General features: G+C 48.0%; 1 protein-coding gene across 1 annotated transcript in view; it reads right to left on the bottom strand.

Annotated features, from left to right (window-relative positions):
• The window catches only part of Slit1 (slit guidance ligand 1), a 140958-nt gene that overhangs the window by 23372 nt on the left and 104069 nt on the right, over positions 1 to 13517 (bottom strand). Inside the window, exons 19-25 of the mRNA XM_051199724.1 lie at positions 9885 to 10028; positions 9444 to 9610; positions 6427 to 6559; positions 5667 to 5735; positions 3773 to 3844; positions 1544 to 1615; positions 1038 to 1109 (exon numbers count right to left, since the gene is read on the bottom strand). Of these exons, the coding sequence (XP_051055681.1) occupies positions 1038 to 1109; positions 1544 to 1615; positions 3773 to 3844; positions 5667 to 5735; positions 6427 to 6559; positions 9444 to 9610; positions 9885 to 10028 (729 nt within the window). The remainder of the gene's footprint in view (positions 1 to 1037; positions 1110 to 1543; positions 1616 to 3772; positions 3845 to 5666; positions 5736 to 6426; positions 6560 to 9443; positions 9611 to 9884; positions 10029 to 13517) is intronic.

Below are 13517 nucleotides of genomic sequence, written 5' to 3'. Positions count from 1 at the left end.
GTCTTTTCTGCACCATCCCAACATCCAGGGTGAGGACAACCCTGCCTCAGCTCTGGGCTTACCTATCTGTTCATTGCCTTATATACAATATATAAAATAAATACTTGGTCATTTGTACCATATTCAGTGTACAAATCAGAAATACTGACTGCATTCCCAGTCTTGAACAACCATCTCTGCTACCCACCTCCAAACCATTTGCATCACTCCAAACAGAACTCTGCACTATGTTTATTTATTTGTGTGTGTGTGTGTGCGCACCGTGCACACACGCACGTGTGCATGTGGAGGCCAGAGGATACCCTTGAGTGTTGTTTCTTGGTCTCACACGCTTTTTCTTTGAGGCAGGGTCTCTCACTGGCCTGGAAGTCACCAGATAGTCAAAGCTGGTCATCTGGCTGATGAGCCCCAGGGATCTGTACATGCTACCATGCCCAGCTTTTTATGAGGGTTCTGGTGGTCAAACTGAGGTCTTCATGCTTGTATGGCAAGTGCTTTACTGACTGAGCCATCTTTCCCAGCCGTAGTCTACTGTTTTTAAAGAATGATTATGCCATTGCCAGTTATAGGGCTTGGGAAGCAGTTCTATGCTGTTCTACCTCTTTGGAAAATAGATTTTAGGATCCCATCTCATGGTGTGAAGCAATGAATGTATTATGGGGATACCTAAGAGCATGGGAGTTGGGGAAGTTTTGGCAAGCATCTTCCTTTCTCTAGTCCTAGTTCCTTTTGTGTAAAATGAGGACACACTACCCATGTTGTGGTACTGTCATGGAAGGGGGTGTCACACTGGCAGATAACAATTCCAGCTATCAATAATAGCATCCATTAGCTACTGCCTGCTAATGGCCCGTTCTCCCTCACTGTCCTTGTGGACCACTGAGGATGTAAGAGGCCATGAAGGTGACTGGGTAAAACTCACAAACTCAATATCAGGATGAAGGTAATGTATTCTGATAGCCTGAGGGATTGGATCTCCCTCAGACTCCAAGTTCTGCTTAGAAAGAAGCCCAGGGAATTGGGCTGGCATTACTTACAGGTGAGACAGTGATGTCACGTCTGCAAAGATGCCCTCTTGGAGGGTGGAGACATCATTGCCATGCAAAGACCTGAGGAAAGAAGCCTAGTTACAAGTGGGAACTGATCCAAGAGAAGAAGTGACCTCACCCCAAGCTGAGTTTGTGTACATGTGTAGGATAGGGAAGAGGTGTACAAGAGACTTTTGTTCAGATTGAAAGTGTTTGCTTCCAGAGAAACTTTCCCACAAGTTCTCAAAGTGATTTTGACCAAAACATTCTGTTGTGTCTGTTATGATGGCTCCTGACACCATCAGAACCAAGGTGACATTCCTTCAGTCCTAACTTGTGGCTGGCTATGTTAATCTCCTTACAAATAACCTACTCTCCTCTGTCTCCCATCATTGGATAGAGCGTTGTCCCTGCTGGGGCTGCAGACCTGGGAATATTTCTGCTCACCAGGGGTAGGGAGCAGGCCATGGGTAATGGGAGAGATTTCCTAGAAGGATGAGTTGGGAGAGACTTACAGCAGGCGCAGGGAACGGAGGCCCTGGAAGGCCAGAGGAGGGATGCACTGGAGGGCATTGTAGCTGAGGATCCTGCAGGAAAGAAGGGAGGAAGGAAGAAAGGAGGAAGTTATGGCGGAGATGAAGGACCATTCCCACCCCATCCTATAGGTGAGCAAGCCGAGGCTTTGAGGCCACTCCCATCCCAGAGTCTGTCATTAAGTCAGTCAACAGCATTTGTGTTAGGACTGTGCTTTTAGAGCCCACAGCTAACCTACTAACTCAAAAGATTCCAAATAAATGAACCCACCAGGAGCAGGCAGGCAGATTAACGAGGGAACTGACTCTGTGGTACACTGAATAGAGTGCATTGGCAGCTCCAGGAAAGGAACTCCAGCGTATGGAAGGATGTTTGTGCAATTGTGCTGAGTGCTAGAAGCCAAACAAGACTGGACCGTGAAGCTACTAAAATAAAACTCTAAACCCACAGCCTAATTGGGGACCTAGTTCTGGCTAGCCTCGAGTTGTGGCTCATTATTACCTCATTATGGAAGTATGTCATCACTCTTGGCTGTCAAATTCTACTCTTTGATATGGGATATTGTGGAATATTAGTTATATGTAAGTAGACACACACACACACACACACACACACACACACACACACACTCCAAGTAAAGTGAACTGTCCACATCAGGGGAGGAACACTGTCTTCCTACTGCCTACTGAGATGGGTTAGTCCCAAGTTTGTCAAACTCAGCCCTGTTCACAGTTCTGGGCTGTGGGAATGTCCTAGGTGCTGAGGGAAGGTTGTGACCTCCCTGGCCTCTGCCCACTGCATGCTAGCAACAATCTCACTCCAGGGTGTTACAACTACACATCTTCAAACATTGCCAAATGCCCCCAGAGCTCAGGATCTGGGGCTTGAAATACCACTCTAAGTGGGGGTGACCTTCACATCCAGACTCACTGAAGCCCTGCCATAGATTTTCATAAAGATGGGAAAGGAGGATGAGCTGGCCTATACACAAAAGTGGGGACCCGATAGGTCTTTGCCGGCCTTTGCTCATTCCTGGGTGCTGGCCCTCAGGTTTGATCTGAGTCACACCTGGGAAGGCCTCAGTTCCTAGCAGACAATGTGTAACTCAAGAGGGTTGGGGGAGAATGAGATGCACTCTTAGCCACCAGGCAAATATAAAGGATGCTGGTTAATGCCCGTGACCAACAGCTTGGGATAGTATGACATCCAGCAAGGGGTGTCTTAGGACATAGGCACAACATTTTCAGAGGGTCTTCCTCACAACAGTCCAAGCTGAACACAGCCCTCACACTCACCAAGAGAGTGGGCAAGGAGAGTGTAGGTCAGGCTTATAGGGAACAAGACATGGGCATGAACAAGGCAGGAACTCGAGGTAGGGACCTGGAGTCAGGAACTGAGGCATAGGCCACAGAGAAAGGATGCCCATCGGCTTGCTCCTCAGCAACCCCTTACACCTCCCAAGACTACTTGCCCAGAAGTGGCACTGCTCACAGTTGGCTCACACAAATCATTGATCAAGAAAATGCTCCACACGTGCTTGCATCCCAATCTGATGGAGCATTTTCTCCACTGAGGCTCTTTCTTCCGCATAAACCTAGCTTGTGACAAGCTGCCAACAACAAACAAACAAACAAAAAACTAACCAGCACACATATAGACACTTAAAATAATACAAAGTTAGCAGTCTGGAGCTCCCTAGCCCCTTCTTGGTCCCTTTCCTCCATCCCATGGTAGCTCTTGTCCTCATTAATGGTGATTGGTTCTTTGAGTTTTCTCTGTAGTATTTCCATCTGCACATGAATTTCTACACAACATTCTTCTCTCTCTCTCTCTCTCTCTCTCTCTCTCTCTCTCTCTCTCTCTCTCTCTCTCTCTCTCTCTCTCTCTCTCTGCTAACCCCCATATAGGCTGAATCATTTGGGAGACTTTTATGCTTAGCATTACTATGTCCCTGTGATCAGTCCCTGTGTGACATTTAAACTTTTTGTTCCTTCCCGTGTGTGTGTTGTATTTCACAGGAAAAATTGGCTTTTTTTGTTTTGTTTTTTTCATTTGATCATGGCCCAAAAAGTGGAGAAGTGATGGATGGAGCATTGGTCTGTGAGCTCTCAGCCCCCTCTCTGGTGGGAAACGGTATATGCATGTGATCCCAATGAAAGCATAGCCTGATGACATATCCCATGTGCCCACCCAGTCCTGCTGGGACTCACAGCGTGGTCAGCTGGCTCATGTTGGTGAAGGAAGAATTACTTAAGGAACTGATCTTGTTGTTGCTCAGGTCCCTGGGAAAAATAATCAAGACTGTCAGTGTTTAGAAAGAAAGAAGGCCTTGCCCCCGATGACTTTCAGAGCCTCTCCCTCTCTCCTTCCCTCTCTCCCTCCCTCCCTCCCTCCCTCATCTCTTGGCCCTTCTGCAGGGGCACGCTGGACTTGCAATTGACTACTGAGCTCCCCCGTCCCTAATCTGCCTCCTGCATGCCCTCTGCAGGTACAGCAGGCACTGACCAACTTCTACCTGCCAAGCCTAGCAGTCTCCCCGGAAAGCATAGCTGGAACACTAGGCCCCCAACCCACCAGGGGGAGTGAAATCCCATTTTACACAGAAAGGGTTGGAGTCTTCAGTCTCTCCCTCCGTGGTTAACTCACATGGGGCCAACCCATCCCTGCAATTTCTCTTATGGTCCCTGGCCATGTTAGCTGCAGAACATCCTTACACACAGCTCCGCCTACCCTGACTGTGCCTGTGTCCTACTCCCCTGTAGCCCCATCTTCTAATCCCTGGTAGACACTGGCCTCTGATCACTGTCCACATCTGTCGCCCTTCCCAAGTTCCTGCCTGTGTTAAGCCAGCATTCACGAGTGGTACCCTCTCACCAGCTTCCACTCTGCATTTATCACACCCTCCTTCCAACCAAGCTCTCACCTGCAGCTGCCTGTGTTGGGCCCTGCTGCTCCCTACAACTTAGGGAGCCTTTGACCTCTTCCTACATCCTCCCTAGACCATGTAAGAGAGATCCATGCCCTCGGGGCTGCCTGGGCTGCCTGCTACAGCTAATGTATGCAACTGTTGGCTCTGAAGATCATTAACGTGTGCCCTTCCTTCAGCACCAGTGAGCCTTCCTTTACCACTATCCCAACTCTCCTTATTGCTGCAGGGCCACTTCCTTGCCTGTGATGGGGAGGTGGAGTCTGTCAGTGCAAGAGACACAGCCTGGCAGGAAGAGCTCACTTGCATTCCTGCTCTGTCTGTCTGTCCTTCCTTCCTTCTTGTACACCTGGGCCACTGGCAGAGGTCAGGCCACGGAAAGCCTGGGGAGCTTGTTGGATGGAGCCTCTCTCTGACCCCTGCCACTATTCACCCCTGCTCCACTGAAATGTTCAAAACACACTGGCCATTGTGCAAAACAGACTAACTGGAACATCTCAATGCTGTAAGTCAGTGCTGTTCAAAGTGGCCAGGCTTTCAGCTGAATGTCGCCAGCCCATGGCTACCGTTTCCATGGCCAAGCTTCCCCAGTGAAAGGAGCAGTATGTTGATGTCTACCCTCGCTCCTTGTCTAAGAACAAACCTACTAACAACAGTTCTCAGTTGACACTGAGGGCTAATTCATCAAAAGCAGTTCTCAGACCCAGGGGTCTATTCTGAGGACTCCTACGGGGCAGAAGGCGTGGAAGGCAGTGGTAACAAAGCAAGTTAGGAAAAAAATAGTATATGGACTCATAGCTGACTTGTTTCATATTCGGTTGGGGGACAGGGTTTGAACTGAAGGACTCTGCATCATCCCCTGTTCATCCCTGGCTCCTGGCAGAGACCATCTAGAGCAATAATAGTTACCAGCCTACAGGGAGGTTTGGGCAGAGCAGCAGGCCCAGCCCTCGGAGGCCAAAAAGGATGCAATTCCTAGATTTGGCCACCAGATGGCAAAACAGCTCCTGGGCATAGGTGTTCCCTGAAGAATGAATGGGGGAGCAGGCAGCATTCATTAACAGCATCTGCCTGCAAATGGAAGATTCCTGGGAAGGTGGAGCTACTGTGGTGAGATGCCAACAGTCCTCCTGACTACTGAAGCAGGCCTGGGATGCTCAAGGCACCTGGATACTCACACAAGTTGCAGATACTTGAAGGTAGACAGCTGTCCCGGAACCAGTGTGAACTGGTTCCCGTCCAAATAGCTGAGAAGAGAACACAGCATCATGAGCACCTGTCATAGGCATTTACATACACCTAGGACCTGAGACCGCTGTGAAACTGCGTTTAGCACAGTGCTGGTGCGGTGGGGGGGGGGGGGGGTGAGGGCCAGGCCACATTTGCACACAGCTGGTTGGTCAGTGAGTGAAAAGGACATGGGTTTCCTTGAGAGGCCGCCAGGCAAAGGCAACAACAGTCCTGTGTGCCCAGTACTCTGGAGTGAAAGCTTCACTAAGTCCTGTGTGCCCAGTACTCTGGAGTGAAAGCTTCACTAAGGGATGTACGCTTAGGTGCTACCTGTGATGGTAAAAAGAGGAAGCATCTCCAACCAAAAGAGGGATTTGTGGAGACCAGAGTTTGACTCAGGTGAGGAATATTGTGTCTATAGACATTAACAGCATCTTCCCCACAAACGTAAGAGGTGGGAAAAGCTATGCTATTTATTAAGCAGAGCCCTCACCATGAATTTGTCATAAGGTAGCTGTGGAGAAGGGCCAGGGGAAGGGTGAACCCATGCTATGGAGAAGGGCCGGGGAAAGGGTGAACCCATGCTGGTGTCCTAGGCTAACCCTCCTTCCTGTCAGCCGGTACCCACGCTGCAGCATGTCCCCCCACTGCCAGGTCCCACTGGCCCTGTCTCACAGAGCAACAGACTGCAAGCCTGGAGCTACTCACAGTTCTGTGACGTTCTTGGGGATGCCCTTGGGCAGAGCCTGGAGGTGCTTGTTGCTGCACCTGACCACAGTGTCCAGGCAGGCGCACTCCTGGGGGCACTGTGGGCGAGGCAGGCACCCCACCTCCTCCTGGCCTAGGGAGGAAGGTGTGACATCTTGGTCAGTCAGGGCCCGGGTCTCATTGGAAAAGTCCCCGGGACCCCCTCCGAGCTCTGCTCTAACACTGCCTTGGCCACCAGCTATGTCTCTCTCTTTACTGCGTGCAGTAAGCTAACACCAGGAACAAAGGCTTTTGGGAAAGTTTCCAGATTAAAACAGATCCAGGGTAACCTCTCCTGCCTCAGGGGAGGGACACACAGCTACCACTTCTTGAGCACCTGATACTGCCCGGCAATGTGTCAAGCATGTTTCCTTTGGTGACACAGAAAAGGATGCTGCTGTCACCTGTTGGGACGCACCGGTAAGGCCCAGAGCTCAGTGCAGCAGCGGGCCCATCTTCAGCATCCAATGGATGAAGACAGTGAATGGGTTTCTGTTTCACTGAGGTCTGGGCAGGGTGAATGATTTGTCCTCAAGCTGATGAAGCATCTTAGGGCTGAGGCCCAGGCTTGGATGACGCAGACCAATGACCCCTTCACCCATCATTCATTTCTCCAGTAAAGAATTCCCTGTATGTCTACCTTTCTTGTGATGGGGTACAGCAGAATCAGTGGTCATAGTCAGAGTAGTTGAGATCATGAAGGGACAGCATGTACCCTCTGCCAACAGTGACCCGGTTATAGGGACTGACGACTGCGTTCAGACCCTGCACTGTAGGTAAAGATGAACTCGCTGAGGCCTCAAAACGCCCTCAGGTAGAGATGCCACAATAGACTCCTTTTAGAGATGACAGAACTAAATCCAGGGTGGGTAACTCCCCTAGCCTTGAAGGCAGCACTGGGACGGGGCTCCAGACAGACAGTCTCTGGAAGCTGTCCTAGCCACTGGGCCCCACTGCCTCATAGCTGCGAACTCTCAGAGAAATATCCACATCTTTTCCGGCCTAGGAAGTTGTCCTATAGGGAAGATCTCATTTGTACGGAAGGAGTTATCTATGTTTGTGCTCCAGGAAGCACAGCGCAAAATTGTCACTGGGAAGTTTGCTAAATGACAGGTGCTGGCTTGGTGATGCCCTCTAGACCAGGATGGTTTGTGATGAAAGGATTTTTCAGGGGACCAGAAAATCCTGAGTGTGTTCTCTCATGCAAACAGGCATACAGTAGGGGTCATGCAAACCACACTGCAGAATGCCCACAGAGGCTGCCCCACACTGGGCATCTGGGATGGGGAGGAGGTACAAGGGTGATTTTTCTATCTCCTAGATTGTTTCTTGTTTTTAAGGAGTAGGGGTGTGTTTCTATGTAAGAAAAGCAGACGTGTGTGTGTGTGTGTGTGTGTGTGTGTGTGTGTGTGTGTGTGTGTACATACCCGTGAGAGGGCATACATGTAGAAGCCAGAGAAGACCTTGGATATCATTCCTGTAACTTTCCAGGAAGGCTGGGTTGGTTAGACAGTGAGCCCCAGAGGGCCCCAGAGGCCCGCCCATCTATCTCTGCCTCCCTGGCACTGGTCTCCCACAACCCCATGCATGGCTTTTATTTATTTATTTTGTAAACATGGATTCTGGGGATGGAAGTCAGGTCTTCGTGTTTGCAAGGCAAGTGATCCACATCCCCAGCTCCCAGCCCCCAGTAGACCATTTCTTAAGTCAAAGTGTTTTCATTGGGTCGTAGTGGTGCATGCCTTTAATCCCAGCATTCCTGAGGCAGAGGCAGGTGGGTCTCTGTGAGTTTGAGGCCAGCCTGGTCTACAGAGTGAGTTCCAGGACAGCCAGGGCTACACAGAGAAACCCTGTCTTGAAAAACCAAAGCCAAGCAAGCAAACAAAAAAGCCCACAAAGTTTTCAAGGCCAGTCGCAAGAGATAATGACCAAGTTACAGGTTTGGATTAAAAAAAAAATATCAAACAAACAAAAATGTGTAAGCATAAAATGTGTGTGTGAACAGTGTGGTGAAGGTAAATTATATGGTGACTTCCTTCCTCCCTTCCTTCCTTCCTTCCTTCCTTCCTTCCTTCCTTTCTTCCTTCCTTCCTTCCTTCCTTTCTTCCTTCCTTCCTTCCTTTTTTGGCAGGGTCTTGCTATGGAGCCCTGGTGGACCTTGAATTCTCCTATCTCAGCCTACACAGTCCCAAGCCTAGCTTGAGATTTTTTGTTGTTGTTGTTCTAATTTTAAAAGTAGGAAGACAAATTGATCCTAGAAAAATCCACTGGTTTTCTTTAGAAAAGCTCCTTCGTTGTTTTTCTTGCTGTGAAAGTTGAGGCATTCCCTTGCCTTTCTTTCATGTCTACATGGCCTGGCTGGGGTGACTGGAGAGCAGAGGCGCCCTCTGAATGGCAGAAGGGACAAGGACACAGAGACCAGGGACATGTCCCCAGTATCCAGCAGCAGAGAGGTTTGAGACCTGATATCCACCTGGGAAAAGCTCCCATGGCGGGCATGCTGAGACACTTGAGAACATGGACAAAAGTCTGCTTCCCACGAGAACCTCGGTGTGTGAGGCTTGGAAAGAACGGAAGGAGAAGCTACACCCTGCTAGAAGGACAAGACAATTGTGCGCATGACAGAGACTAGGAGTTATGATGACCAAGCCCCCTGCAAGTGGGGATTCCTACCGTGGAAGACATGGCAGCCCCCCAGACCATGGAGCTGTTCTCTGAGTTAAACACATTTCCATAGGTTAAAAAAAAATACTGAGGAATTACTATATTTCTCTTTGTGTGATAGGATAAGAAATCACGTTTATTTCCTTCTATCCATGTATCCCCTCCCCGCCCCCGACTTTTGTTTTATTTGACTGCACAGAGGCAGCTCCAGGCAAACATGTCTCCTATCCCCTCTCCAAGGGCCAGTAGGGAGCTGCCTGCCCAGCACCTCTGGCCAGCCCCATTCTCTCCCTGCTGCAAGGCCCACAAGTTACCTTCCTCACACCTGAAGTCAGGGAAGGCCACATCCTGCAGGGGAATCTGCCTCAGGAAGTCTGGGTTCTGGCAGCGTGGGTTCCCTGTCACAATCTTCCTCTTCCGAAGCCAGTCACCCAGCCAGGCTAGCTGGCAGTTGCAGTTGAATGGGTTGGCCAGGAGGTTTCTGGGGGGGGGAATGTGGTCATGAAGGCACTTTGCCAATCTCTGAACCAGGCAGGGCTCTCCCGGCCACCCAGCCATCTGATGCTCCTGCATACATAGCTACTAATCTCCTAGGTGACCAGAGACAGAACTAGCAGTGGAAGGAACCAGAAGGACCCATGACTGCCCTGAAGGAGTCTCCAAAAGTAAGACCCGAGAAGCCCCCCACCCAGGACGGTAGGCGGTTCCCCCAGCCTGACCCACCCACCTGCCTGACCTCCAAGGCTGAGACTTACAGTGTGGACAGAGCCTGAAGGGTATCGAAGGCTCCAGGGGAGATGGTGGTGATGTGGTTGTCGTAAAGTGACAGGAGCCGCACATTGCGCAGTCCTGTGAAGCTGTCATTGTGGATGCAGCTGATGCGGTTGTTCCTCAGCATCCTAGGGTGGGGGTGACGAGGGAGGAGGAAAGCACATCAGTGACCACTACAGCAAGAACACATCCGTGACCCACGACAGCGAGGAGAGCACATCCGTGACCCACTACAGTCCACCTCAGCAGTTTGGAAGCTACTGTCTACCTTAAAACCCATTGGTGGCTTTCAAACTGCTATGAGAGGGTGTCTCCTAGCCCTGGGCCATCTCTTCAGACTGACACGAGCTAGGGCCCCTGCGGCCCATGGATAACCACAGCTGGCCCTGCTAAAGATCCCCCTTGGAAGCATCACCCTCCCTGGGGAACAGAAAGGGGATGGAATGAAATTTGGTGGGGGTGATAGGGGAGGAGGGGAGGGCGAGGGAACTGGATTGACATGTAAAACAAGCTTGTTTCAAGTTTAAATTAAAAATAAGAAATTGTGCTATATGAAAGGGTTCATATTGAAGGAAAAAGAAGGCTACTAAACACAATTTATTATAGGGTTCTATTGAAATCTGTCTGGGAGCTGGATATGGTGATACAAGCCTATAATCACAGAATGTGGGAGACTGAGGCAAAAGGGTCACAAATCCCCTGTTATATGGGGAGACCCTGCTTAGGAAGAAGAGGAAAATCACACACACACACACACACACACACACACACACATTTACATATAAACATACATATGTATACATGTTATACATTGTGATATATATTCAGTTATACAAAATAGTGCCTAAAAATTCCAGCACAGTACAGTGCCATTAGCAAACAGTACCATATATGTACTTTAAAATGTACTTAAAATTTTACTAAGGAGTTGTAACTTTTTTTGTTTTGTTTTGTTTTGTTTTTGTTTTTGTTTTTAGAGACAGGGTTTTTCTGAGTAGCTTTGGAGCCTATCCTGGCACTCTCTCTGTAGACCAGGCTGGCCTCAAACTCACAGAGATTTCTCTGCCTGCCTCTGCCTCCTGAGTGCTGGGATTAAAGGTGTGTGCCACCACTGCCTGACAGCAGTTGTATCTTATGTTTGATAATCTTTTTTTATAAGTATGTGTATGTGTGTTCGCCTGCATGAATTTATCTGTACCATATGTGTGTTACCGCCCACAGAGGCCAGAAGAGGGTGCTGGATCCTCTAGAACTGGAGTTACAGGTGGTTGTGAGCTATCATATGGGTGCTGGGAATCAAACTCTGGTCCTCTGCAAGAGCAAGAAGTACTTTTAACCACTGAGCTAGTTCTCTTGTCCCGTGATCAGATGGTTCTGTTTTGAGACAGGGTTTCTCTGCTTATCCCTGGCTGTCCTGCAACTCACTGTGTAGATCAGGCTGACCTCAAACTCACAGGCATCCATCTGTCTCTGCCTCCAGAGTGCTGGGATGAAAGGTGTGTGCCACCCACTCCCCGCCAATTAGATGTTCTTATTGTGCTAATAATAATAATAGAGAGGACAGTAATACTTTTTGGAGAAACTGATATGTCTGTGGCATAGACCATGGTGATGGTTATAGAGGTCTATCTATAGTAACCTGTGTATATGCACATATATGTACATGTGTATGTTATATGTTTGTAAGTACAGAGATATATGTAGATAAAAATGAGAAGGGCAGTTACCAACACCAATGACACTGGGTGGTACTGAAACTCTGGACGCTTCACAGTCCTTCCTGGGTTTTTGCTGCTCCTGTCCTCACACTGACCCTTCCTAGGTCCTTCTTCTCTCAGAAAGAACACAGTGACTGCTGATCTCCCCCAGGACTTGAGAGGAACTGGGCTTATGTAAGAGGGAGGAGGTAGCCAAACAGGAGCAGACTGGAAATATGGCCATGCTGGGCTCACGAAGAAAGACTGTGCTGCGTGCGACTGGACCTCCCCCCTTCACAAAATGCCACAGGCATCCCACGTGCATTTATTTACAAGTTACAAACACTGGAAGACAGAGCAAACTCTGCTGCGTGCATTCCTGGGACTTAAACCCAGGCAGGTGGCTCCAAGGGCTCCAGAATGGCAGCCGCTGCCCATCCACAGTTGTTTATAAAATGAAGTGTGTCCCACAGCCACAGGTGGCTCTGAGTTGGACAGCATGCACAGGGGACATCTGTGGAGACTAACAGGAATGTAGCCCTGTCTACTGGACACTGGAGAGCCAGTGCTGTCTGGAGGGAGTTCCCTGCAGTGGCCATGAATGGGTGATTGATGGGAGATGTCATTCTGTATATGTTTCTCATACTGGTTAATAATAAAGCACTGTTGGCCAATAGGAAAGGAAGATAGGAGGGACTAGGAGACAAGGGAAAATAGGAAGGAGGAAGGAGGGGCAAAGATGGAGGGTCTGGTGATCTAACATTCAAAACAGCTTGGACAAAGCAGCCTCGCAGACTACAGCCAAGATTTCTGCATCTTCTTAGGATCCCCATGACAGCGCCTCCTATCAGCAGGAAGTAGTTTGGAAAGAACGACGCCCAAATTCCCAAATAGTGTTTATAAATGTTTGTTTTCATTTAAATGGACTTATAAATGGTTATAAATGGTTAATAATCACAACCAATATCTTTTTAAAGGTAAAAAAGGGAATTATGATATAGAAATGGATACTTTGTTTTGGAATGGATTTTCATTTATTGATACAATTTAATGTCAATTTTGTGAGATGTATATTTCTCCTTTTGTTTAGGTATTGTGTTTATATAGCTCATTTAGAAATGTAGTGTATAATTCAATACAGATTATAGATAGTACCTATGATAGTCAGATATTATAGTTAAGTTAGTTAAGATTTCTAGATATACAGACATGTATTTGAGATAGATAGACATTCTTCAAACCTTTCAAAGACCTACAAAATATGACATTTAAAATGGTTTAGGGTTTTCGTGACAGTGAGACATAAATGCTCCTGGCAACACCACCTGCGTCAAAAAGGAAGATGGACATCGAAGAAACACGTATGGAGTTTGCCTCCAATATGGCAAGACTAGCCATTTGGACAAGATACTGCTCTTGTCTGGACTGTTTGACTTTATGCTGTATAAACTGAACATACAGGACCCACAGAAAAGTGACTGCTGATTCAAGATGGACATTGCTACAGAGTTCCTGCTTCATGGAAGAGTCTGCAAGACAGTATGCAGGACACAGAAAAAAGTAACTGATAAACTGCCAATACAAAAAGACAGTTTAAAGTTTCCTGCGTTGCTAAAGAGTCTGCTAGACACACTATGGCCTATGGGCTAAAGATGAAAGATTACAAAAGAACTTCGGGTGACCAGGCAATGAGTTGTCTCTGTCATTTCTAGAGCTTATATATTATCCTTCTGTGGTCTTTAAAGGAGTTAAAGACAGATAGTTATGGTTATAGTTTTCATTAGTTAGGATTAAAGATAAGTTACTTAGACTTTAGACACACAAAGATAAAATAGATGATAAAACATTTTCTTCAAATCTTGCTAAATGTTAATGGACTAAATATTGTTAAGTATGATTCTTACTTGATAACTGTTGTAT

The sequence above is a fragment of the Phodopus roborovskii genome, unplaced genomic scaffold (genome assembly GCF_943737965.1).
Source record: "Phodopus roborovskii unplaced genomic scaffold, PHOROB, whole genome shotgun sequence".
Classification (NCBI taxonomy): Eukaryota; Metazoa; Chordata; class Mammalia; order Rodentia; family Cricetidae; genus Phodopus; species Phodopus roborovskii.
Note: the sequence above shows the minus strand (reverse complement) of the source record. Positions and strands in the feature narration are given on the sequence as shown.